Source organism: Pelobates fuscus, chromosome 4, assembly GCF_036172605.1.
Source record: "Pelobates fuscus isolate aPelFus1 chromosome 4, aPelFus1.pri, whole genome shotgun sequence".
Lineage (NCBI taxonomy): Eukaryota > Metazoa > Chordata > Amphibia > Anura > Pelobatidae > Pelobates > Pelobates fuscus.
In genome coordinates this window covers 350,030,622-350,055,445 of record NC_086320.1, presented here as the reverse complement: position 1 = coordinate 350,055,445, position 24,824 = coordinate 350,030,622, and the positions used below count along the sequence as shown (strand labels likewise).

Sequence of the window (24,824 nt, the reverse complement as noted above, 5' to 3'; positions counted from 1 at the left end):
TGTGACAATTTGACTGTCTATTCAAATTATAAACATTAGGACATATTTGATTAAAATAAAAATCTTGGTAGTGTTCTTTGTGGTTTTGTTTTTGTTTTTTTAATATAACACTCCTTAAAATGCATCATTTCAGGTATCCAAGTGATGATGGTCTAGTTAGCTCCATAAGTTGCCAGTAAACATGACCGAGAACTGTATGTGTCTACCTATCATACTTTGATTGGTCATCAAAATTAGAATTGTGTGCTGAATGATTGAGCCCAATGTTCAAATTAAACATAACATTCTGAAGAATTAATGAAGAGGTTTCTAATGTAATGACTCTGGCTGTGTAGTCAGGCAGATTTAATAAAGCCACCTAGGAGAGTAGGTCAAGTGTAGCACGTATACATGTGTGCAGAACTGGCTCATTCATTTTTCAGGTTCCACCGTGAATATTACAATGTAAACGTTTATTCTCTGTGTAGAATGGTATCCAGTTTAAATGTTTGTCCAGTTTGTTTATTCTGAATCGAAGTTTTGTGTAGTGTGTCCCTGTTTAGGAGGGACAATCCCTATTTTGGGCCCAAATCCCCCTGTCTCTCTTCTATCCTAATGTCCCTATTTTCTAGGAGCACCATAGTATTGGTGTGTCTGAGTGTATAACAGTGCTCCACAGCAATAATACTCATAGTAACATATATTTAAACTACAACAACTGTGTTTAGAAATCAGTCTGTGTAAATAAGATATATATTCTTATGATAAATTGCTATTAGTTTTATTATTCTTGGTAAGGCATCTAAAATATCTCAAGATAGCCCCTGGCCATTCCCCCAATCACATCCCGAATTCCGAATTGTCTCCCTTTGTCCATTTGTAGTGCTGGAAAGTATGTTAAGCGGGTTAACTGGTAATATATTTTGGTTTAACTACCTGAGGCTTGAACCCCGCCTGTTTACTCTTATAGTTGCTTGCTTTCTGTGGAATTGCATATAGCCCAGAAATATTTACCTGTAAACACTTTGAATGACTCACTTCTTTATCTTGATGTAGTCCCATTGTATACGTGCCCTAATGAGGGTTAAGTGACACAACTGACACTTCATTCTGCCATTCAGATGGCGTTACAAGCATTCTTTGGATTTTTATAATTTATTTTTTTAGCCTACGTTTGATGGAATTTCTAGTTATAAATGGAACTCACTTGCGCTTAAAAAGAGACCTTGCATTTTAAAAAGTAACCTTTTATAGAAACCGATTCTTAAAACACATATAAAGCCCATGTTTTATGGAAATATGACCGTGACTGTTTATGCAGAGTACAATTCTTTTGATACTCTGAGCTAGATACATTCTAAACAGATTATGTGGATCTAGACGTGTTCATGATGTTCAGTTTTTTTCCTCTGTGCTGTTTATAGAGCGAACTCCGCAAAAAAGGGTTCCGCACCCTCCGCATTCTGAGATGCTTTGTGTATATGTTTTCATCTGTTTTTTTTTTTTATTTTTTGTTTTAAGCTTTATTTTTTTCACAATTTTACATTTTAGGTTCCGTAACTGATTCAATATGTATTATACGGTTTTATTATTATACGGTTTTATTGTGTTTTATATATTTTTCTTAAGTTATATAGAATATTTATAGGTGCTACTCCTTTATATTATATTTAGGCATATGGCCTCAATCATATTATCTTCCTACAAACCACTCTTAAAGGACCATTAATGTCAACCAGGCCACAATGAAGTAATCTGGGTGCAGCAATGTTTAAATTGATGGGGTAAATACACCTCTAGTGGTCCTGGATTGCACAAGATATCAGCAGGCATGCTTATGGCATAGTGGGTGGCTGCAGCGGAGTAAGTAAAGAAGATTTAACTTCAGTTGTATATAAGCAAACAGGTTAACAGAGGTCACAATAATAGACGTAAACTTATAGTCCCAAAAAAGCGTTTTGTTATTTTTGGGACTATAGTTCCCTTTAAAGTGACTCTGTTACTGTCTAGGGTTTTTGCATAATTTGCAAAGATCTCGACGTTACATTGCCGCTGGGGCCCCATTGGTCATGGGAGGGGGGCAGGGAAAGGTGAGATTTACTTACATGAACCTGTCCCTAGCAGGCATCTGTCCTTTCTTCAGCTCCTGGTGCTTCATCTGCCAATAGATTGTCAGCATTGTGGTCTTGCGCATTGTGACGGCTGGAGGTAATTACAAGCTTTTGTCAAAAGTAGAAAAAATTACTGAGGCAAAGTAGTCCCTAATTTGTCTCTGTATATCTTGTGACTGTGTTTGAATTTCAGTAAAATTTAAACAGTCGAAATGAGTAATCTTTTTGATATACAAATTTTTGATATGGGGGTGACAGAGCCACTTTAAAAGGATACTTCAGGCACCAAAACAACTTTATTTAAATTAAGTTGTTATGGTGACACAAGGTCACCAGAGGCACTCTTATCTCAAGGGGTTAAACCCAAAGTTGCATCCAGTGGCGAAAAAAATAAATTGTGCCATGTTATTCTGCAGCATTTTACAGTAGGGAGATGGTCTGTTTCTGACCTACACACTTGACGTTTATGTTTACGTTTCACTTGACGTTTAATGTTCTTAAGCAAACCTTCTCTTAAACACTGATATATATATATATATATATATATATATATCTCATTTTTTTTCACTTGCTAAATAAATATTTCGGCACCAATATCTTCAGTGAGCTGCAAATGAGTATGCTGAGCAGCCATTTACGCTTGAATTTTTGTTTTTTTTTACCTCTCCCCATTTCAGTTATCAAATGGAATTACTGAACTGTTACCGTTTCGCCTGCCCAATAGGTGCATCTCATTCTTCTCTAACTTCTACCTATGCTAAAAATATAAAACAAATACTGCGTGCAAGCATTATAGTCATGGGGGGGGGGGGGGGAGTCCTTTTTGTATCGGTCTTATAGCTCAAGTCTAGAAATGTTGAGCCCTGACTTAAAATGTTTTTACTGACTTCTGTAATGAATACCATGTTGCTATGTATAGATATATACATATCTATATATAGAACACCTTCACTTTAAAATACAATTTTAAATTTAAAGGACCACTATAGTGCCAGGAAAACAAACTCGTTTTCCTGGCTCTATAGGGTCTTTGGGCCCCGCCCTCATGGCCCCCCTCCCACTGGGCTCTAGGGGGAGAAAGGGGTTAAAGGCTTACCTTTCTCCAGTGCTGGGCTCCCTCGGCGCTGGGGACTCTTCTCCCTCTTCTGACGTCACCGGCTGAATGCACATGTGCGGCAAGAGCCGCATGTGCATTCAGTCAGTCCATAGGAAAGCATTCTCACTAGAGGCTGGATTAACCCATAGGTAAACATAGCAGTTTCTCTGAAACTAGGTTTACAGCAGGCAGGGTTAACCCTAGATGGACCTGGCACCCAGACCACTTCATTAAGCTGAACTGGTCTGGGTGCCTATAGTGGTCCTTTGAACACAATTTAAAGGGACACTATAGGCACCCAGACCATGTCATCTAATTGGAGTGGTCTGTGTACACTGCCCCTGTCCAATTAACCCTGCAATTTGAAACATTGCAGTTTTTTATGAGAGACTGCAATGATTAAGACTGCCTCTAGTGGCCAAGTAGGAATAAGTAGAAAAAAAGGTGGGTGGGGATTGGGGTACAAAGGCACATAGTTTTGTATTCCTAACACTATAGTGTTTAAAGGACCACTATAGGCACCCAGACCACTTCAGCTTAATGAAGTGGTCTGGGTGCCAGGTCCATCTAGGATTTACCCTTTCTGCTGTAAATGTAGCAGTTTCATAGAAACTGCTATGTTTACCTATGGGTTAATCCAGCCTCTAGTGGTTGTCTCATTGACAGCCGCTAGAGGTGCTTCCGCACTTCACTGTGATTTTCACAGTGAGAAGATGCAAGTATCCATAGGGAAGCAATAATAATGCTTTCCTATGAGACTGGCTGAATGCGTGTGCGGCTCTTGCCACGCATGCACATTCAGCCGATGACATCAGAAGAGGGAGGAGAGTCCCGGCGCTGGAAAAAAAGTAAGGGATTAACCCCTTCCTCCCCCTTCAGCGCCACGGGAGTGGGACCCTGAGGGTGGGGGCACCCTCAGAGCACTATAGTGCCAGGAAAACGAGTTTGTTTTCCTGGCACTTTAGTGATCCTTTAAGTAATTTTTTTTTTTTTTTTTTTTTTTTTGTAGGGAGGGATTTATATTTATTGAAGAGAAATGATGAATTAGGCACACAATTCATCATTTGATTAGGCACACAGGTCTCGATAATTACAAAAGTTTCATATAGTATCTAGAACAGTCTAGAAGCCTCATGCTCAGTATTTAAACTATAAAGTTGTTTGGTGCAACATGTGTATCTCTTCAGTGGAAACCTCTGGCAGTGTCATACCATTTTAGCATGTTTTCCAATGTCCTAGTGTAATAGTCCTTTGAAGCCAAATGCCTGGTCGTGTTTTTTTTTTTTTTTTTTAATAAATGAAATATTTGTCCCACTCCAAACCTCCATGCTGTAGTATATAACAGCCCAGTATTGGGAAGTATTTTGACTTTCTAATCATGCTCTTAATATGCTGTTAAATTATACTGAAATCTAAGTAAGCTCTTGAAAGGAAGCAAACCCTTTTATAATGTACGTGTAAAATGAAATATTGCGTGTTGCCTTGAAGCTACTGTAAAAAGGTTCAGGAGCACCTCATTTAACCTATCATTCCACATTAGCATCTTGCTCTCAGCATGTAAAGATATGAATGAAATGAATGGGCACAATCACATAACCACTATTTACTTTGGATTCTCTATTGTGTTATGTTTTTCGCACATTTTATATTCAAAGAGGTTTTCTGTATCTGTTTAAACAAGCAAGGGGCAAACAGCTTGATAACTATATCAGAAATTCTTCAAATACCTCTGCTATTTTCTTGCAGGGCTGAATGGGCCAGTGCTCATATCTTTAAAAATGATTCCAATTCTTTCTGTCCCGTATGGCTAACTGGAGCTGTTCTCAATTATTAAAGTTCAAATTTGTTTTTTTTTTGTGGGATTTAGGCCTTTGATTGTAGGGAGTTGAGCAAACATTTAAAACAGTAAATCTCATTCTTTGTTTTTTTTTTTTTTTTCCATTTCTGTATATATGGAATTTAATAGAGGACTCCAAACACTTTGTATTTGAGTCGTGATTAAATGAGTAAGAAATCTGATTTGCGCAAATGGTAGAAAGGATCTAGGCTATTCTTCAGAGTGTAGGCTTGCTTGAACAGCACCCGACTAGATGTTGTCCACCTAATCCAAATATTTGGTTCTGAATTCTCTTGTCCTCCCCTCCTATTGAGTGTTGCAGTATATATTGGTTAAATACCAATCTGCGAATTCTTTGGTGTGGGAAGAACATCTTGATCTTACTGTGTTACCTCATATTTTGGCCACCTAATAAAAATAGTCTTACCAATAACGTAGTACACATTATTCCTTCTTAAAGAGACACACACATATTTGCAGTGGGAAGGTTGGCATAGTTATGCTAACTTTATTTCTTCAGTAGTTTTTTTATTTTTTATTTTTATGTGCGCTAACCTCTTCTGTTAATCCCTGCCAACCTACAGTTTCTCAAATTTTTTGCTTGAACAGTACAGTTGCATTTGATGCATGTGCAATGTTTTTGGGCTTTGTAGTTCATCGGTTAGCTTTCGATGTTCGAAAGTGGGCAGTTCAACTTTAATTCCCAGAAAGCATGCTGTTCCTATTGAGCAATTCTTAATCACAAGTTAAATGGCTGCCTCAGTCACTTCCTGACCTGAAGAAAACTGGGAAATAGCATTCGGATGCGTTTGCGTTTTTGCTTTGTCTTTTTATAAATTTGTGTGTGCGTATTTTTAATGCCTTTCATATATAATACAATAAAAAGGCCAACAGCACCCCTCCGTGTCCCTTTAATACCCTGCGTATTACAGCTGCTTCATGGAAAACCCATCGCCACACACGAGAAGCCAATACTAACTTTTAGTGAAAATAGAGGCTATTGGTTAATTTGTGAACACTCGACATATTCCGTGTCAGCATCCACTAATGAGGATACACTAACAGGAAAATAATTTCTGTTCCACAGCTTGAGGTTTCCCCCCTCCCTCCCCCCCCAGTGACCTTGTGATTCATCAGTAATTAATATTCACGCTAACTTATTTTTAGGATTCTATACCTTATTGTGCGAATCGCTATGTTTATATTTTTGACAAAAATAAATCCAAAAATATCTTACACCCACTCAGACTGTGAAATAAGACATGAGATGAATGTCACTGAGAGAAGAATGAAACCCTGCAGGTTTCCTAAAGATCTCTTCCACCGCGCAAGCAATAAAGAAAGCAAAGGGCAGAGGTATTTACCGGTTAAACTCCTTCTGGAATGGTCTAGAAGTTTCCTTTTGCATATAGAGTATAGGCAGTGCAGTGGACTTTTTGTTTAACCTGTAAGTACACATGCAGAACATGCAAAACCCCCCTTATTTTTTTTTTTCTGCTTTAATGTGTAATCAGTAATATATGGGGGGCTGCAGGTAAATCACAGTGATAACATCTGCATTGAGTAGTATATACCGTAGGACTGAGAAAAAACTGGAATAACTGCATTGAGATAGGTATAAGGACTTAGAAAAGCAGGTATATAGGGACTCTGAAAAAGCCATAACAGCACCTGCATCGGACAGTATATTAGGACTGAGAAAAGACGGTAATAGTACCTACCTTGAACAGTATGTAGACACTGGAAAAATTGTAAAAAATCCTTGCATTGAGCTTTATACAGGAGCTGCATAAAGACTGTAATTATACCTGTGCCAAGCACTATGTAGGGACCGGGAAAAGGCCGTAACATCTGCATCGAGCGGTACATAGGGACTGGGAAAAGGACGAAACATCTGCATCGAGCGGTACATAGGGACTGGGAAAAGGCCGAAACATCTGCATCGAGCGGTATATAGGGACTGGGAAAAGGCCGGAACATCTGCATCGAGCGGTATATAGGGACTGGGAAAAGGCCGAAACATCTGCATCGAGCGGTATATAGGGACTGGGAAAAGGCCGGAACATCTGCATCGAGCGGTATATAGGGACTGGGAAAAGGCCGTAACATCTGCATCGAGCGGTATATAGGGACTGGGAAGAGGCCGTAACATCTGCATCGAGCGGTATATAGGGACTGGGAAGAGGCCGTAACATCTGCATCGAGCGGTATAAAGGGACTGGGAAGAGGGGGGAGATCCAATAGTAATGCACAATAAAGAATTCTAGATTAACCCTCTTTAAATAATTGTGTATATATATATCCCTTTAAGGGCTTTTATTGGCTAAGCAGAGGATGTTAATGATGGCAGTGATTTGATTAATCATACAATTTAGTTTAAAATAGAACTGGAGACATGTCTTGCACTCAGCTGTGAATATCGTGACTCAATTGTTAATCCACTATTTAGTAAATAAATACATTTTTGTTTTTTTAACTGGTTTGCGATCAGGACCTCTCTTGGGAACATAAAGAGCTTCATTGTATGATAGGGGGGAGTGTTTTTCCATCTATTGCATGCGATGAGTGGGAGGAAGATTTTCTTTTATTTAATTCTTTCTGGATTCTTTAAGCAAGACTAGTAACAGACATGCACGATCAGGTGCTGTATGTATGCTATAATTAAGTTAGCATGAATTCTGCTGGGTATCTTTCTATGTAAATGGATTGTCATGGGGAAAAATAAACCTTATTCTGGGTAACAAACTCAATTTGTGCAGCTGCACCCGGTGTGAATGAAGTTACAAATTCTGTAGCAATTTACAAAAGGGATTGTATCTTATTTTTTTTTTTTATATGCTCAGTGCTTTTTATTTTTATTTTTTATTTATTTTATTCTGATGTGACAAAACGCAAAAATAGGAGAAAAATAGGGTATATCACGAAGGAAAATAAATACATGGCTGTTGCACTTTTGCCTTGATTATCCTGATTATTTTATTGTTCGTGGCCATTCCGCCACCCCTGGCTTTTGCAAATCACAAGCAGGAATGCATGGGTCTTTGTTAATTACTGTAAACACCAGGCTGTGCTTGATCCAGAGTGCTCTAGAGTTCTTGGGATATATAGTTTAGTTGTTGGCTGTGCAGGATGCAGAAAAACATAAATAAAACCACCAGCCATGGTAATGGAATCTGCGATTTACTATGGCCTTGCATGTGTAATATCTTTACTAATCTCATTGTGGGTTGGTCAATAGTGCAATTGATGTCTAGCATGTTGTTGCTGAACTATACTATTGAATGGATGTGGAATAAAGCGAAGAGTCCCTTCTGCCATAAGCTGCTGTCATGAGTGGTTATGGTTTTTAGTTTCTCTGTAAGGAAGGAGGTAACGTGCAGTGCAGATACCCGTACAGCTATAAAAAAGGGGGGGGGGGCGCAATTACAGCGGGTATTGAATGAGTGGTGACTGCAGACCAGCCCATACCCCATTGAAAGTCCAGACCACCATTGTATCTAGATGACGTTATGTATATTTGCGTGCCCAATGAGCTGCCAGTATATCTGTGATCTGAAGCTGGGACACTAGTCTGTGCCATTGCAAGTACACCAGCGGCATTTTAACCTCTCACCTGGTATACCGTTTTGCCAATTAGTCTGGTTACAATTTTACCAGGTGCTTACATTGGAAACATAGAATGTGATGGCAGATGAGAACCATTCGGCCCATCTTGTCTGCCAATCTTGTCTGCCCAACTTTCTAAATGCTTGGCCTTATCTTATAGTTAGGTTAGCCTTATGTCTATCCCACGCATGCTTAAACTCCTTCACTGTGTTAACCTCTGCCACTTAAGCCGGAAGGATATTTGATTGTTTTAACAGATGGGAAAGTAATAGATAAAATTTTAGAGTTTCTAGGTTATGGGAAAGTATATTACGGTTGGTTTACAAAAGTAATGCAATATGGGGAAAGAGAAATGCTTGCATCAACGTTAAACCTTTTTACCGTAATACTTATAAACACTTAGACATTATTCACTGTAACCGTTTCTAGGTATTCCATTTTCCCATAAGCTTTGTTCTTCTTATATACCATGTTTATATACCATATATGTTTACCTTGATCTTGTGAGTACACACTTCCTCCATCCCATAAAAGGTTTTTACGAAGGTTGACTGATTCTGGAATAATAAATCGAATCTTTAAGATGTTGGTTGTTTTAGCGTGGATAAAATAAATATCAACTCTATTCCTGTTTATTTCTTAAAGAAGAAATATTGAAGGCTGTTTTTGGAAAACCGGTTGCGTTAAATACCTCTCAACAAGAAAATAGAGGTAGCAGCGCATAGTCCCGTAGAAAACACATTAAAACTGGAAAGAATCCCGAGCTTCACAATACCACAAAGTGGAACAAAGATTTAACATGCTTGTTTTCACACCGTCATGTCTCCCCATCAGGGTATGAACTCACAATATCCCTCTTTATTAGACACATGCTTTATATTACAATGAAAAGGCTATATTAGTAGTGAAACTAACCAGTTGTGGATAATTGCAGATTATCCTAGCTTTAGTGAACAGATAATCCTAACTTTATTAATGACTGGAAGTTTTTTTTAGTTCCATAGTGGCAATGACATGTAAAAATCAATCAAAAACAGTGGCAGTAGATAGACCTCCCCACAGGAAGAACCTCCTCTTGGATTATATAAACAGTGTAATATCAGCAGAGAAACACATGAATAATAATCACAGCGTTAGTCGTATGAATAAGTAACAATATGAGTTATCCACAGGATAAAATGTCCCACACATGCATAGGTTCATTATCCATTAAAGGAGCACTACAGGGTCAGGAACACAAACATGTATTCCTGACCCTATAGGGTTAAAACCACCATCTAGCCGCCCTGGGCCCCTCATGCCTCCATAAATATAGTAAATCTTACTTCAAGTCTGCAGCTGCATGATTTGTCCCGGTTTCCTTTAGACCTGCCCACTGCCTGCTAACATCATCAGAAGTGGTAGCCTGATCCAATCACAATGCTTCCCCATAGGATTGGCTGAGACTGACAAAGAGGCAGATCAGGGGCAGAGCCAGCATGATTCAAACACAGACCTGGCCAATCAGCATCTCCTCATAGAGATGAATCGAATCAATGAATCTCTATGAGGAAAGTTCAGTGTCTGCATGCAGAGGGAGGAGATACTGAATGTTTGGATGTATTTTAGGCAGCCATGACCCAGGAAGGATCTCTAACAGCCATCTGAGGAGTGGCCAGTGAAGTTATCACTAGGCTGTAATGTAAACACTGCATTTTCTCTGAAAAGACAGTGTTTACAGCAAAAAGCCTGAAGGGAATGATTCTACTTACCAGAACAAATATTATAAGCTTTAGTTGTTCTGATGACTATAGTGTCCCTTTAAACTTGAAAGCTATAAAAATTAAGTGATATGTACTCCAAGCTTTGGAGTCATTGAAAATAATGTGCATTTGCATAATTTAATTGAAACTATGATTTATTAGGAAGGGTGGCATATATCTATCTCTATATATCTGTGTGTGTGTGTTAATATCTGTTTGTATGCCAGATTGTACGGAGAAACATCCTACATTGTGATAATGTGCACACAGTTTGTATTAGTTTCTATGTGAACAAAATAAAAATCCAATTCATTTTATCTCCACTGTCTAAAACCTGGCTCTTATTTCTACTTAATGTGAGGAAAAGAGGCCATTTTAATGTATTATTAATAAACCTGCGGCTTGTGCTTTTAACAGACTCTTTCCTGGTTAAAAATCACTCTGCACTCTATGAATTTCACATGCAAGCTGTTGTATGCTATTGTAAAAGTAGTCCTCAGAATGCTACAGGTTAGGTATAGCTCAACGTGTGATACATCTCCAGGGGCTAGCTTCTTCTCTTGGAGAAAAGCATAACTCTGTTAGCTGAATAGCATTTTTCTCATCGATGGCAACCGGATACCGGTTATTCAGTTACCAGTGTTAAGGTTATCTCTTGTAATAGAATCTAGCCCATGGCCACAAATGGCTGTAATAGTTTTCTCTCCCCCACATTACTCCATTTTGTTCTAAAGGTTAGTGTAAAATGGCAGTGTTCTGTAATAAGTAATAACGCTTTCATGACAAAGTTGTGCACAGGCCACATGCTGTCACTGGAAAGCCAACTGGTGCTATATAGTGTTGAAATGAGTATTCTCTGCTATAATGCCGCTTTGGGGGTATTTAATAGTGCCGCTGTGTGCTCTAGGGCTATGGTGTACCCTATTTCTCATGGCACAACCAAAAGTGCCAGGTGTCTTCACGTTTTGAGAGGTGTCTGTGTCTACTAATGCACGACTGTTAGGACCTTCTTCAGTGTTTGTCCGAGGCTACCATGATGTTTGCACTGCCTGTTTTCGGAATACTTTTGAAAATGAATAAACAGGTTGTCCTAGCAGTGGATAAAACTATCCCAAAGTGCTCTTTCTTCTTCATTGTAATAGTCAATTTTTCTCACAATCCTGTAAACTTGATGAGATGAGTTCCTATTGGCTGCAGTAGGGGTTCCTTTCCCACTGCACCATTTAAATTTTCTTTCAGAGTACAATAACTTTGCGTCGCATAGCTCAGTTGTTATGGATCTTTAGCTCAGACACAACAAATGAGTGTTTTTGTGTTGTCCTCTGTTTTGCCCAACTTGTATTTTCAGTATTTGAATGCACATACCCAAGTACTTCTCCCCAATTTCTACAACTCCAAATATATTAATAAACGCATAGCAAACACAGTATAGCTGCAGTCAGTTTATTACTTGTACTTATGCCATAAATGTTTTTCTAGGGAGGGTTTTATGAGGCAAGATCAAACCCAACACATCAAAATGAGGCTTCTGATTGGTGGAGCCTCTTCCTGGTGAGGGAGGGTCTGCCTAAAGCTTACAAAACACTACTAAATTGAGTTTCATTGAAGTGAGTGGGTCAGTGTGAGCCATGAGTACTTTGCATACCTGCCAACTCTGCATACCATTCAGGACAGAGGTGGAGAGGAATGGAAGCTGGCTGTATATAAAGGGCATTGTTGGGGGGACACTTTGAAGGCATATAACTTTAATTTAATGTATTTTTCCAAATATTTTTGCGTTATTGTATTATCTGCATATCCTAGACCAGGGTAGGTAACCTTCCACTCTCCAGATGTTGTAAACTACCATAATGCTCTTACAGCCATGATGCTGGAGATGTAGACCAAACGTCTGGGGTGCCAAAGGTTACCTACACCTGTCTTAAACCAAACCCCAGTTTGTCTAGGATGTCAAACTCTAGCTCCCACAATTTTCTGGCCATCAACTGCATACAAATAATTTTAAGACGTCATCCATCAAAACCTGGTGAGTGTTGTTTAACTAATTGGAGGAAAAGAACACCGTTATCATTTCATATTTCTTTTTCCAAATTGTTTCTCAAGGTTAATTTCCCCCCCACCTACAGTTGCAAGAAAAAGTATGTGAACCCTTTGGAATGATATGGATTTCTGCACAAATTGGTCATAAAATGTGATCTGATCATCATCTAAGTCACAACAATAGACAATCACAGTCTGCTTAAACGAAGAACACACAAAGAATGAAATGTTGCCATGTTTTTATTGAACACACTATGTAAACATTCACAGTGCAGGTGGAAAAAGTATGTGAACCCTTGGATTTAATAACTGGTTGAACCTCCTTTGGCAGCAATAACTTTAACCAAACGTTTCCTGTAGTTGCAGATCAGACGTGCACAACGGTCAGGAGTAATTCTTGACCATTCATCTTTACAGAACTGTTTCAGTTCAGCAATATTCTTGGGATGTCTGGTGTGAATAGCTTTCTTGCGGTCATGCCACAGCATCTCAATCGGGTTGAGGTCAGGGCTCTGACTGGGCCACTTCAGAAAGTGTATTTTCTTCTGTTTAAGCCATTCTGTTGTTGATTTACTTCTATGCTTTGGGTCATTGTCCTATTACAACACCCATCTTCTGTTGAGCTTCAGCTGGTAGACAGATGGCCTTAAGTTCTCCTGCAAAATGTCTTGATAAACTTGGGAATTAATTTTTCCTTCGATGATAGCAATCCGTCCAGGCCCTGACGCAGCAAAGCAGCCCCAAACCATGATGCCCCCACCACCATACTTCAGTTGGGATGAGGTTTTGATGTTGGTGTGCTGTGCCTCTTTTTCGCCACACATAGTGTTGTGTGTTTCTTCCAAACAACTCAACTTTGGTTTCATCTGTCCACAGAATATTTTGCCAGTACTGCTGTGGAACATCCAGGTGCTCTTGTGCAAACTGTAAACGTGCAGCAATGTTTTGTTTGGACAGCAGTGGCTTCCTCTGTGGTATCCTCCCATGAAATCCATTCTTGTTTAGTGTTTTACGTATTGTAGATTCGCTAACAGGGATGTTGGCATTTGCCAGTGACTTTTGTAAGTCTTTAGCTGACACTCTAGGATTCTTCTTCAACTCATTGAGCAGTCTGGGCTGTGCTCTTGCAGTCATCTTTACAGGACGGCCACTCCTAGGGAGAATAGCAGCAGTGCTGAATTTTCTCCATTTATAGACCATTTATCTTACCATGGACTAATGAACAGCAAGGCTTTTGAAGATACTTTTATAACCCTTTCCAGCTTTATGCAAGTCAACAATTCTTAATCGTAGGTCTTCTCAGAGCTCTTTTGTGCGAGGCATAATTCACATCAGGCAATGCTTCTTGTGAAAAGCAAACCCAGAACTGGTGTGTGTTTTTTTTTATAGGGCAGGGCAGCTGTAACCAACACCTCCAATCTCATCTCATTGATTGGACTCCAGTTGGCTGACATCTCACTCCAATTAGCTCTTGGAGATGACATTAGTCTAGGGGTTCACATACTTTTTCCACCTGCACTGTGAATGTTTACATGGTGTGTTCAATAAAAACATGGCAACATTTCATTCTTTGTGTGTTATTAGTTTAAGCAGACTGTGATTGTCTATTGTTGTGACTTAAATGATGACCAATTTGAAAAATGTGACCAGATCACAATTTATGACCAATTTGTGCAGAAATCCATATCATTCCAAAGGGTTCACATACGTTTTCTTGCAACTGTATATATTTTGTTAATTTTATTTTGCCTTTCTTTTTCTTAAATATAGCAATATAGACCTATAGTGACATTTCTCTGCTTGCTTTCCTGATTTCATGTTGTGTGTTTAAAAGTTTCTGATTTCTATTCATGTATACCAGTGAAACTTGCCTTTTCCGGCTCTTCCAAACTTTGCTTTCCATGCGGCTTAGCAAACCTGTTCACAAGGTTTAGGGTACTAAAGATAACCCATCATTGACTATAGTGTCGCTCAGAGTGAAATACATCGCTTCATTTGTCTAACAACCTACAAACCTCTACACATCAGAATACATGATGCTACATTGTACATGTACGAGACTTATTCAGCACTTTGCAATATTGCTGATGAGTGCAGAGTGTCTGCCTCCTCGAGCTTGTTAGTGCTTCCGCTTAATCTGTGAACCTTTAAAACTGAAATTGCCTTCTAGTTTCACCTTGTTAAATCACAAGAACATCGACTGAAATGTGATTTTATTTATTTTTTTCAAAACCATTTTTATTGTGAATGCATGGTACAAGAATATAGCATGAGTGACATTATCATTTATGCTTTTACGCTGTTATTCGGTAAGTTACATTCACTATTTTGTGGTTTTCTCAACATAAACAAAACAGAAAAAACAAACAAATAGGTCATTGTTAATAAGTAAGAGGTTGAGCTTAGACCGTTACCTTTAGATGTGGGTGTCCAGTTGGCGCAGCCATTGCCACTGAAATGTGATTTTAAAGTTGTTTGGCGATTTCCTTACCTGGTTATATTCACTGGTGTGCAAATAATATACACACAAACGCACAAGAAAAAAGCGAAAGGTAGCCTAGAAAAGTAAAAATTAAAAAGTAACCTTTATTAAATTTGGTCTGATTTTATAAAATGAGCGAAATAATAATTAAAAAAAGCTACAAATATAATAAAGAACACCCTAATCGAATGGTATAAACCTGTTCTGCTGGTGTAATGCTAATGTCATTAGTAGAGAAATCAAGACTTGCAGCTTCTACATAAAACAAGTGTCCAGATAAGGATACGCAATGTGACGCTAGCAGGTGAAATGGTAGAACATAACAGCAGGGAGGGACAAAGCGAAGGGGAGATATAGTCACTAAGAAATGGTCCTTGAGCCTGCCTTTGAATGTACCCATCCTAGACTAAATATCCCAATCATTCTACAATAGACTGAATAAAAGTATTTCCTGCTACGGTACAAAAGCAGGAAGAATTGAGGGGTATAAAAGTGTTCAGCCAGGTTCCATGGTACTGCAATCACTGCGAAGTGACAGAACCGGCTACAGAATAGTAATAATATACAAAATCACACTGGATCTGTGTAATAGTGTGTGGGTGGGAGGGTGTTTGTTAAAATAATGCCAAGTGGGTATTTATGCCTGTGCCTTTAACTTGCTGTAACAGCGAGACTAGGAGGCAGTCACGTTCCTGAATAAAATCTCTGCTTGTTGTCATGGATACGTGCATGATACGTTTGCTATGAAAGCCATTTCCCACCAAATCTAGCTCATAAATTCATGCTACACTGCGCTCTATTTATGATTTTTTTTTTTGCTGATTATTATACAAGTGCTTATCTGTTGAACTTTGATACTTCTTGATGGACCTGATGATCACAGGATTTTGTGATGATTGTAACGCGGGCTATCATGACAATCCGGTTATCTATAGACTTGTTGACAGTGGCGTAGTCTGCGGTCATATCCTGTTAGAAAGTAACTTCCCTGGCACCGATCTCACCTGGACATTAAGTAAACGGACTCATAGCTACCAAGACGTCGGTGCTTAGTAGGGGTTGATCTGTTAACGTCACAGAGCAGGGTGTGTTGTAGTAGTTCTGTGAAAGGTTATGTTTACTGTTTAACCATTGCACAGGATGGTGCAAAACCCTTCCTGCAGAATGTATAGTAATTCTAGCTTTTTTCAGATGGGGTTGATAATCCTTTGTCGCCGTGTTTCTGGATTAAAAAATAAATTAAAAAATCCAGTGCTTTAACTGTGTGCAGAACAAACTATCTGGAATGAAGACTATATATCCGCATGCATTTCTATAGAGTCTAAAGATTTTAAATGTACTGCCCTTGTTTCCCTTTTTGCATATTGTGACAGAGTAATGCCATGAATGCCCACACAACCAAAATGATTTCATTTTTTTTTTTTAAACCATTCCCCAAGTACAGCACATAGAATATTTTATATCATAATCTCCCGTCTTCACTCTTTGCACGTTTGTGCATATGAATATATCCAAGAGCATCATTAGAATAAAATCACGCGTTGCTACCACACATTACCTTTTCGTTCAGCACACTAAGATCTGTGATTGTCTATTCACATTGTATCACAGAGCTCCACTGTAATAACTCGCAATATGTGCTTAAACGCCCTGTTCTAAGTTTAGTACCTCCTAGCCCACAAACCATCTCATTAGGCAATGTTTCTCATTATTCTGACTGCACATTTTGGTTTTTTTTATACATTAAGGTTAGCATTTTAAATGCTAAATGTATCGGTTAATAAACAAAAGCTTTTTCTCCTTAGAGATACTTTTTACTTTCTGTTTTGTTTTTTGGTTTTCAGTTTGGGATAGCCACTTTGTATTTTGTCATGCATCCAGGATATCCCTTGATAGCCAGAATCTGAATAGAGGCCTTCTGTGCCTAAACAAATGTGTACCTAAAATATAAGCTTGTTCCTCATGTGATGTGACAAACAGGCTTCATAAACATAATCACATTCTGCCTCAAAATTTCAAGTTAATATTTGTTGGGAGGGCTATTGGCTAAAATTACCCATTTGTTTACTGTAACGTGAAGGGGCAATATTAACCCCTTAAGGACACATGACGTGATATGTCACGATTCCCTTTTATTCCAGAAGTTTGGTCCTTTAGGGGTTAAACATGGTTTATACGGAATACTTTGGAAAACTAAACCTATATTGGACATAAATATATTTTTTTAAAAAGTGAAGAAAATAAAAACTTTGAAATTATAATCCGCAAGACTGACTTGAAAAGGCAGATATTTCTGTTAATTAAAATGGCTTAATGTAAAAGAACAAATTGATACAAATAATAGTGTCTTTATATTCACATCTGTGCCTAACAGTAGTATTGCCACTCACATGTTACAGAGCCCTATTTCAGCTCTAGGTTGTTTAGTATAAATGGGATATCTATTTCAACCATGGATACTCCTAATCACATATAAAATCGAGGACAGATCACTGCATAAAACAATATATTTTCAATTATGATATACTCAAAGCTGTTGTGAAAGTCCCATGTAGTTTAGTACTTGAGTTTAAAGGAGCACTATAGGGTCTGGAACACAAACATGTATTCCTGATGCTATAGTGTTTCACTATTAAGGTGACTACTCCCTCTTTATTCCACTTAAAATGTTTTTTAATTGCCTTTATTCAAGTGTGCGCGTGTTTGCCATTGCAGGCCCTGGCCCGCCTCCTTGGCTCAGCCAATCACAATGATTTCTAATTCTGATGATCTTTGCAAAGGAGGTGGACCGGGGCAGAGCCATGCCGCCCAGCTAATCAGCATCTCCTCATAGAGAGTGGAGATGCTGAACCTTGGTGCTGCACACTGTGCAGCACTGACCCAGGAAGCACTTCTAGTGACCATCTGATGAGCAGCCACTGGAGGTGTCCCTATGGAGCAATGTAAACCCTTCATTTTCTCTGAAAAAGCAGTGTTGACATTCAAAAGCCTGCAAAGGAAGGCTATGCCTACCAGAACAACCTCATTAAGCAATAGTTGTTCTGGTGACTATAGTGTCCCTTGTAAGGCTGTTTGTTGTATGTATATGGTTTTGTGTCACATCACATGCTATTTTAACTGGCTGTGCTATCCAGATTGCTTGCAAATGGGTAAACAAAGGTATCCTCATTTTGTTAATTTGATCGTACTGGGCTTTTTTTTAAAGTTGTATGCTGTTAGAGCCGTAAAGTCAGAGCTACAGGTTTCTCATCAAATAACTCCATGCATGCACCTGTTTGGAACTGTAGGATGTGGTTTGTGCTGTGTTGCAGTTCCATCCAATCTGTGCAGCTTGTGAAGGCAGTCAGCAGTAAGTGATCCTCAGGTACACTTGTGATTTCACCAGCATGGTTATTGGTTATCTACCTAGCTCAAGGTCAGGTTTACTAAAGCAGAACAAACTTTTCCCAGTTAGATACTTTGTCCTAAAGTCTTCAGTTTCTGACAATTCCCACTGTACCAATTAACACCAAGAGCTAATATCTAATCGCATCAAAGCTGTTTAACGCTTCCATTCAATATTCTATTCCATCCTTAATGCAAAAGGTGCTCATCTGTTACGGAACTGTTTGATTCTCAATCCGATAGAAATAATAAATATATGAATTTAAAACAGTCCTCCTACACACCCCACCATAACTAACCTGGGCAGGACGCATGTTTTTTACATTTATTATTATTAATCCGTTTTTCTGAATTGGCCACTGGAGCGTGATTAGAGGAAACCTAGTGATTTACAGAGTTATGAAAAGACCGCATTTGGGAAGTTTTAAACTATGTGTAAAGATTTGTGGGTCCCATCACCTCCTCTTCTAATAGAACCCTTTTTCAAGTTCCGATGGGTTAATGTTTAATCGTGCATTCCAATATAAGCAGTAATTTACTAGTGCATTGCTTCACATGCAGGACGAATGGTTTAAAAAATATATATAGCTATCCGTATTTTAAAAGTGATAGAACAAATAACGGCACACAGGCTTTTTTCCCCCTATTCCAGCTAGGTTTTGGCATTTCACATGAATGAATAGACCGACATTTCCTCCGTAACATCACTAATTTTAGCTGGAATGTGGAGGGAAGTAGAGGGCAGCTCGTAGTCAGCTGAGAGCAGAGCTTATGGCCAGGGCTGTATGGCAAGCCACACTATTTGAGATGAATAATAGACCCATTCGTGTCGTCATCCATAAGCTGCGTTGCTGAAAGCTCAGGGGAGAAAGAGCCAGCGTAATGCTGTAGTGGAAGGAAGCATCCTTAGCCTGCAACTAGGACTACCACCTACATGTTGCAGAGACGATGCACTTAAACACGACCACAAGCCCTCTGCTTAATAAGAGGAATACATTGAAACAAGCATGCATACGTAAGGAAGGGAAGCAACAGCAAGCAATCGAAAGGAAATTTATGCTCTGCCGCCCTTTTCTGCTTTTTGGTACCTTCCAGAGAAATCCGTGTAGATGTATTTTTAGCTTTCTGTACCCGGCATCAATATGACAACCTAATTCAGTCTTTCCATCAATACAGCCGCTCTCACTATGTTTTATTTCCTGCCAGCTGCAGTTTCCAAAAGATGTCACGGCTCTGGTAAGAAATGCACAGCCATTTCTGTCATCCTTTAATGGAATGTTTATTTGTAATATGTCTGAGGATTCTAGCTTGTTAACACCCGGACTTGCTCGTGTATCTGCCTGATTTTTTTTTTGGGGGGGGGGGGGGGGGGGGGAGCAGCAGAATCTGTATCTAGTTAATGTGTACTTGCATGGGCTGCTTAATTTTTATTTTACATGTATTTGTTTAGTTTTTGTGTATTTTTATTTCTTTATTTTTAACTGTGATAGCTGTTTTACTTGGTTGCTATGTTGCATTTCTTTTTTTTTTATTATTATTATTTTTTCCTCTTTGCAGTAGCAGGGTTAAAAGCCTCGCCCTCCCCTTCAGTAGTTTGCGCTGCTCTGTTTATGGCTGCCAAAGCTTTTTTTTTTTTTTTTTTTTTTAAATAACCCACAATTGCAAGGAATAGACAGGCTGGTGTTGTGTGCAGTAAGCATGTTAAGGTTGTAGCAGGAAATGCTGTTGTAATATGATACCACACCTGAACTATATAAAAATCCGGGACAGGCATTTTCCATTTTTTTTTCTATACTGCATTGGCAACCTCTGCAGTCAGCTCCTGCCTGATTACATCGAGCATGAATCTTAAACCTATCTCACACCGTTTCGTGTAATGATTTTCCTTCTGTTGGCTGCTCTTACTTCGTGTCTATAATCCCGTTAAAGATATGCTTCTGCAATGATTACTGAAGTATCCTTCAATAAACAAGGGAAATGGGGCAAACGTGGCGTTTTTAGTGTAACCATTTTTTTACAGAGCCAAGCCGTAAAGCGCCAGGTAAGTTCTAGGCTAACTCAACCAGGAGACCCTTTTTACATTTTGTGTGGATTCAGGCTGTTTTTGAAGCTGGTCAGCTTTCACTGCTGATATTTTAAGTCTGGTTTACTTAATACATAAGCTTTGTATGCCATGTGTACCTCTGATTATTTTTATAAAGAAGTCATTGACCTCTTTGCTTGTCTTGGTACTGAAATAATCCCTTTAAATACCTAAAATGAATATTTCATTAATCAACTTGTGATGTTTATGTGAAGTGACTTATCGATGTTTGTGCGCTGTAACTGATTTGTTTCTATGTGAAATCCACTTTTGTGTAAGTCAATGAATTTATAGATATTGGAATATTTTTGCATGCTGTAGTGTCTTGATGCCCCATTCTCTATATTTATACATGTATACATACACACACGCATGTGCAATATAAAATCTGTGTCGTTTTAATGAGCAGTAACATTGATTATTGTTAAATATGTTCAGAGATTGAATGTATCCTCAAGATACTTACTGGAATTTTAACAAATGATGTATTAATGCAGTTCAGGTATCTGTTCAGCTGATAATCCAATAAATTATGTTTCTGGATAATTAATATGTGCGCACACACACAGCACTGGTCAGGTTTGATCTTACAAAGGTTGATGAAAAAGATGTAGGTATATCTATGCATGTATGTACATGTGTTAATGCATGAATGCATGTGTATATATATATATATATGAGTGATTACAATGTGTTTTTTTTTGTTTGTTTTTTTGTGTTTTATATTATAAACTAAATCATGTACATAGAAGGAAGCAAACCTTAAAATTGTTTTGTAATGTGTGAATTCCAGTGCTTGTGTACTAATTAATATACTTTTTTATTTTTTTTTTCCCAGGCATATTCACAAGATGCTTACCTGAAAGGAAATGAGTCCTATAGCGGCAATGCACAAAATATTCCTGAACCTCCGCCCATATGTTATCCCAGAATAAAATCTACATCTTCAGCTATGGCTGAACCTGTGGAAGTTCCACCTCCAGGCACATCACTGGCCAAACAACAATCTGTACGGCCAGCACGAACATCAACACCACAAGAGAGAAGCTACAGAGTGGAAATACAAGTGCCTCCTTCGCCAACAGATATTGTGAAATCAAATACAGCTGTGTGTGTGTGCAACGAAGATGTAAGAACTGTTATTGTGCCTTCTGAGAAGGTTGTAGATCTTTCATCAAATAGAACTAATCGTGGTGGCCCTTTGCACAGGACAGAAGAGGTAAGGTATGATTTGGCAGATCCATCTGCATTCATAGCAAAATCAAGGACCACATCACCACCTTCCACCACTCCAATTTTAATGCCTATAGTTCCAGTTGCTCGACAAATGGATAGTGGACTTATGAGCAAACCTCCAAACTATGGTGGACCTACTAATACCATGTTTGGTGCTAGAACTAATGCCCCAGGAGAAGATTCTCCATCTCCTACAAATCATTATTCTTCTCCAACTGCACACCAGCACATAGACTGGAGAAATTATAAAACTTACAAAGAGTATATTGATAATAAACGTATGCAGATGTATGGCTGCAGAACAATACAAGAAAGATTGGACAGTCTTAGAGCAGCATCTCAAAACACCACGGACTACAATCAGGTGTTGCCAAATCGCACTTCTATACAAATCCGGAGACGTAGCACCTCTCATGACCGGGTACCGCCATCTGGCCAAATGCACCAAAGGAGTGTTTCGCAGGAAAGATTAGAAGATACTGTGTTAATGAAAGAATGGCCTAGGAGTGCTTCCCAAGATACTTTAACCACTCCAGCTGTTGTCTCTCGGAACCATAGATCGGAGTCATGGGATTATCTTACGAGAAAAGGGGAGAAATTAGACCACTTCAGCCCAGATATTCATGAGACTAATGGAGAAAGAAAGCACAATTATAAATGGTCTGGCTTTACGGAACAAGATGACAGACGGGGTATTTATGAGCGGTCTAGGCAGCATTCATTTCACATGTCCCTTCGATCACCCAACTTTTCCATGGCACCTGCTGCATATACTTCAGATGGTAGAAGAGGAGGCACCAGAGTTCTAAGCTCTGCACATCCACTACAAAAGGTTCCTTCTGATGTGAACAACGTTCAGCCCACACGGAACTCATGTCGAACTGCACATCCTAGACAAAATCTATCTTCTGATAGATCAAACTTTGCAATCTCTAGAACGAACTCTATAAACAGTCCTACTCCCTATGCACCTAAACCATTTTCTCTCAATGTAAGCTTAGAAGATGGTATTCTCAAAGACCAAAAAGCGGTGAACCATATAGGTAAAAGTACTCCATTAAACCTTCAGAAGAAAACCTCTACAGAATCCTCTACGGTATTGCAAGGGGACTCTGGCATCAAATCCCCTGTTGCCTCTACACCGCCAGTTCCCACTAAACCTGTAAGCCAGGTTACAAATAGCACAGCTACCTCTAATAACGTGGACGTTCAAATGTCTCCAAGCCCAGAAGAAAATGCCCATGACTCGGGTTCAGAATTAAATTCTGTAGAGTCTGTGGTTTTGAGAGAAAAGCCTCCATCTGGTCGACAGACACCGCAACCAATAAGACAGCAATCCTATATTTTTGCAGTAAATCAGCAGGAAGCTGGATCTGATGCTGCTTGCTGGTTACCTAATGATAAGCGTCGAGAAGTTAATATAAAAAGAATTGAGCAGAAGAAAGCATGTGGCTCAACTTCACCTGGAGACTCCTTGGCATCCATTCCTTTCATAGGTAAGCTCCACTGGGTTTATGGTGGTATATGCTGGTTGGCTCTGGCAGTTTTTTTTATATACCGGTAGGTTTGTTTTTTGTTTAGTTTTTTTCTTCATGCCTTTCATATAGCGGTAGGTATTACATTAAGTGGACGTGCTCTTTGACGTTCTAACAGAAGAGGAACCTGCCTTGCTGGTCTAGTGCTTTGTTTTTAGTTTGTGACATTATGTAATGTTTTAATGTTTGTGTTTTTTGTTATTTAGAACTCCAGATTTATTCTTCTATTTTTGTCTCTCACTATGTTGCTAGTAGTATAATTTCCCAACATGGGAAAACTTTGTTTAGAAAAATAATTCTGTACCCAAAATGGTAATCATTAGAAGAAAGCAGATATTTGCAATGATTTTCCATTTTTATTCTGGGTAACTATTCCTCCTATTAATGACTGGGTTGTTTAGTTACTTCCAGCATATGCTACAATCAGTAAGAGATCTGTATCTGAATGTTGCCTACTTCCATCTATTTAATTTTCCATTACGTTTTATAAAGGGCTTGACGTTAAAAGTTATTTTGAAGGGGGGAATGGTCATATAGAAATGTGTCTTTTGGAATGTGAAAACAAATATGCATTTAGCGTCCAATTTCTGACAATAACCGTAAACCATGTAACGGATGCTCATGTAAAGCATCCAGACATGGTCAGGTGGTTTAGCCATCTTTTTTGTTCCATTATATTGTAGAAAGGACGTTGTCTAAATTACATTGTGGCATAGTTGTTCCCAAACTTGCTTGTTCTAGATGGAGTGTTTTCTCTGCACTTCCAAAACATATATTACTTAAGTGGCACACTTTACCCTTGGTTTAGTGCATGCCTTTTTGGCCTCAGTTTACCAGTTTGCAAACAAATACTTCCAATAGGTAATGTGCTATCTCATGGTAGTCACCATATCTGGTTCCACTAACAGGATGAAAATCCAGTATAGGATGCATGAAGGGTTACTCCAAGCACCATGATATCTTCAGTGATTTGAAGTTATCATGGTGCTTGGAATATGTTTCGCTTTGAAATGCTGCACCTACAGAGATTAACCCCATGTCTGCCGGAAGTAGAACTCCATCTTTAGCAGCATCATAGGGTTGCCACCAGCCAGACGAAACTAGAGCTCTAGGATGGCTAATGTCACCAAAGAGTAGGGCGCGAAGCGTTTCTATATGTTTTGCTCCATTATCGGTGAGCGACTCTTGGCATCATAACCACTACAGCAGGCTGTATGCTGTATGTTCCTTGGAGTAACCATGTAAGGTGAGCTGGAAGAAGATGTTTAATGCACTGTAAAATCTGCCCTAACTGTGCAGCAGACCAATAATCCAAAGGTCTATCCAGGGCCGGTGCAAGGATTCTCGTCGCCCTAGGCAAAAATCAATTTTGACGCCCCCTCATGAATGCAACTACATTCCCGCAGAGGTTTATTCACCGAACTCTGAATTTCAGTGAAAACACATTTATGGAAAGAGACATTGAGTAGACATTAAAGGGAAACTATAGTGCCAGGAAAACAAACTTGTTTTACTGGCACTATAGCTTCCCCCTCTGTCAAGCGCCCCAACCTCGTGGTGCAAAAGGGGTAAAAACACAAACAAAAAACGTTCTTTCGCTTACCCGGGTCGAACGCTGATGTCCCTCGGCGCTGGCTCGTTTCCACCTTAATACAATTATACAATACTTTCCTATGGGGTCTTGCGTGATGCT

General features: G+C 39.0%; 1 protein-coding gene across 6 annotated transcripts in view; it reads left to right on the top strand.

Annotated features, from left to right (window-relative positions):
* ARHGAP21 (Rho GTPase activating protein 21) overlaps positions 1-24,824 on the top strand; it is a 121,227-nt gene that overhangs the window by 73,798 nt on the left and 22,605 nt on the right. For 3 of the 6 annotated variants that reach the window (XM_063452557.1, XM_063452558.1, XM_063452556.1), the window contains exons 7-8: positions 19,484-19,513; positions 21,199-23,092. In XM_063452557.1, coding sequence (XP_063308627.1) covers positions 19,484-19,513; positions 21,199-23,092 — 1,924 coding nt within the window. Of the gene's footprint in view, positions 1-19,483; positions 19,514-20,051; positions 20,319-21,198; positions 23,093-24,824 lie in introns of those variants that run through there. The other 3 variants (XM_063452562.1, XM_063452560.1, XM_063452561.1) reach the window with 2 other exon arrangements.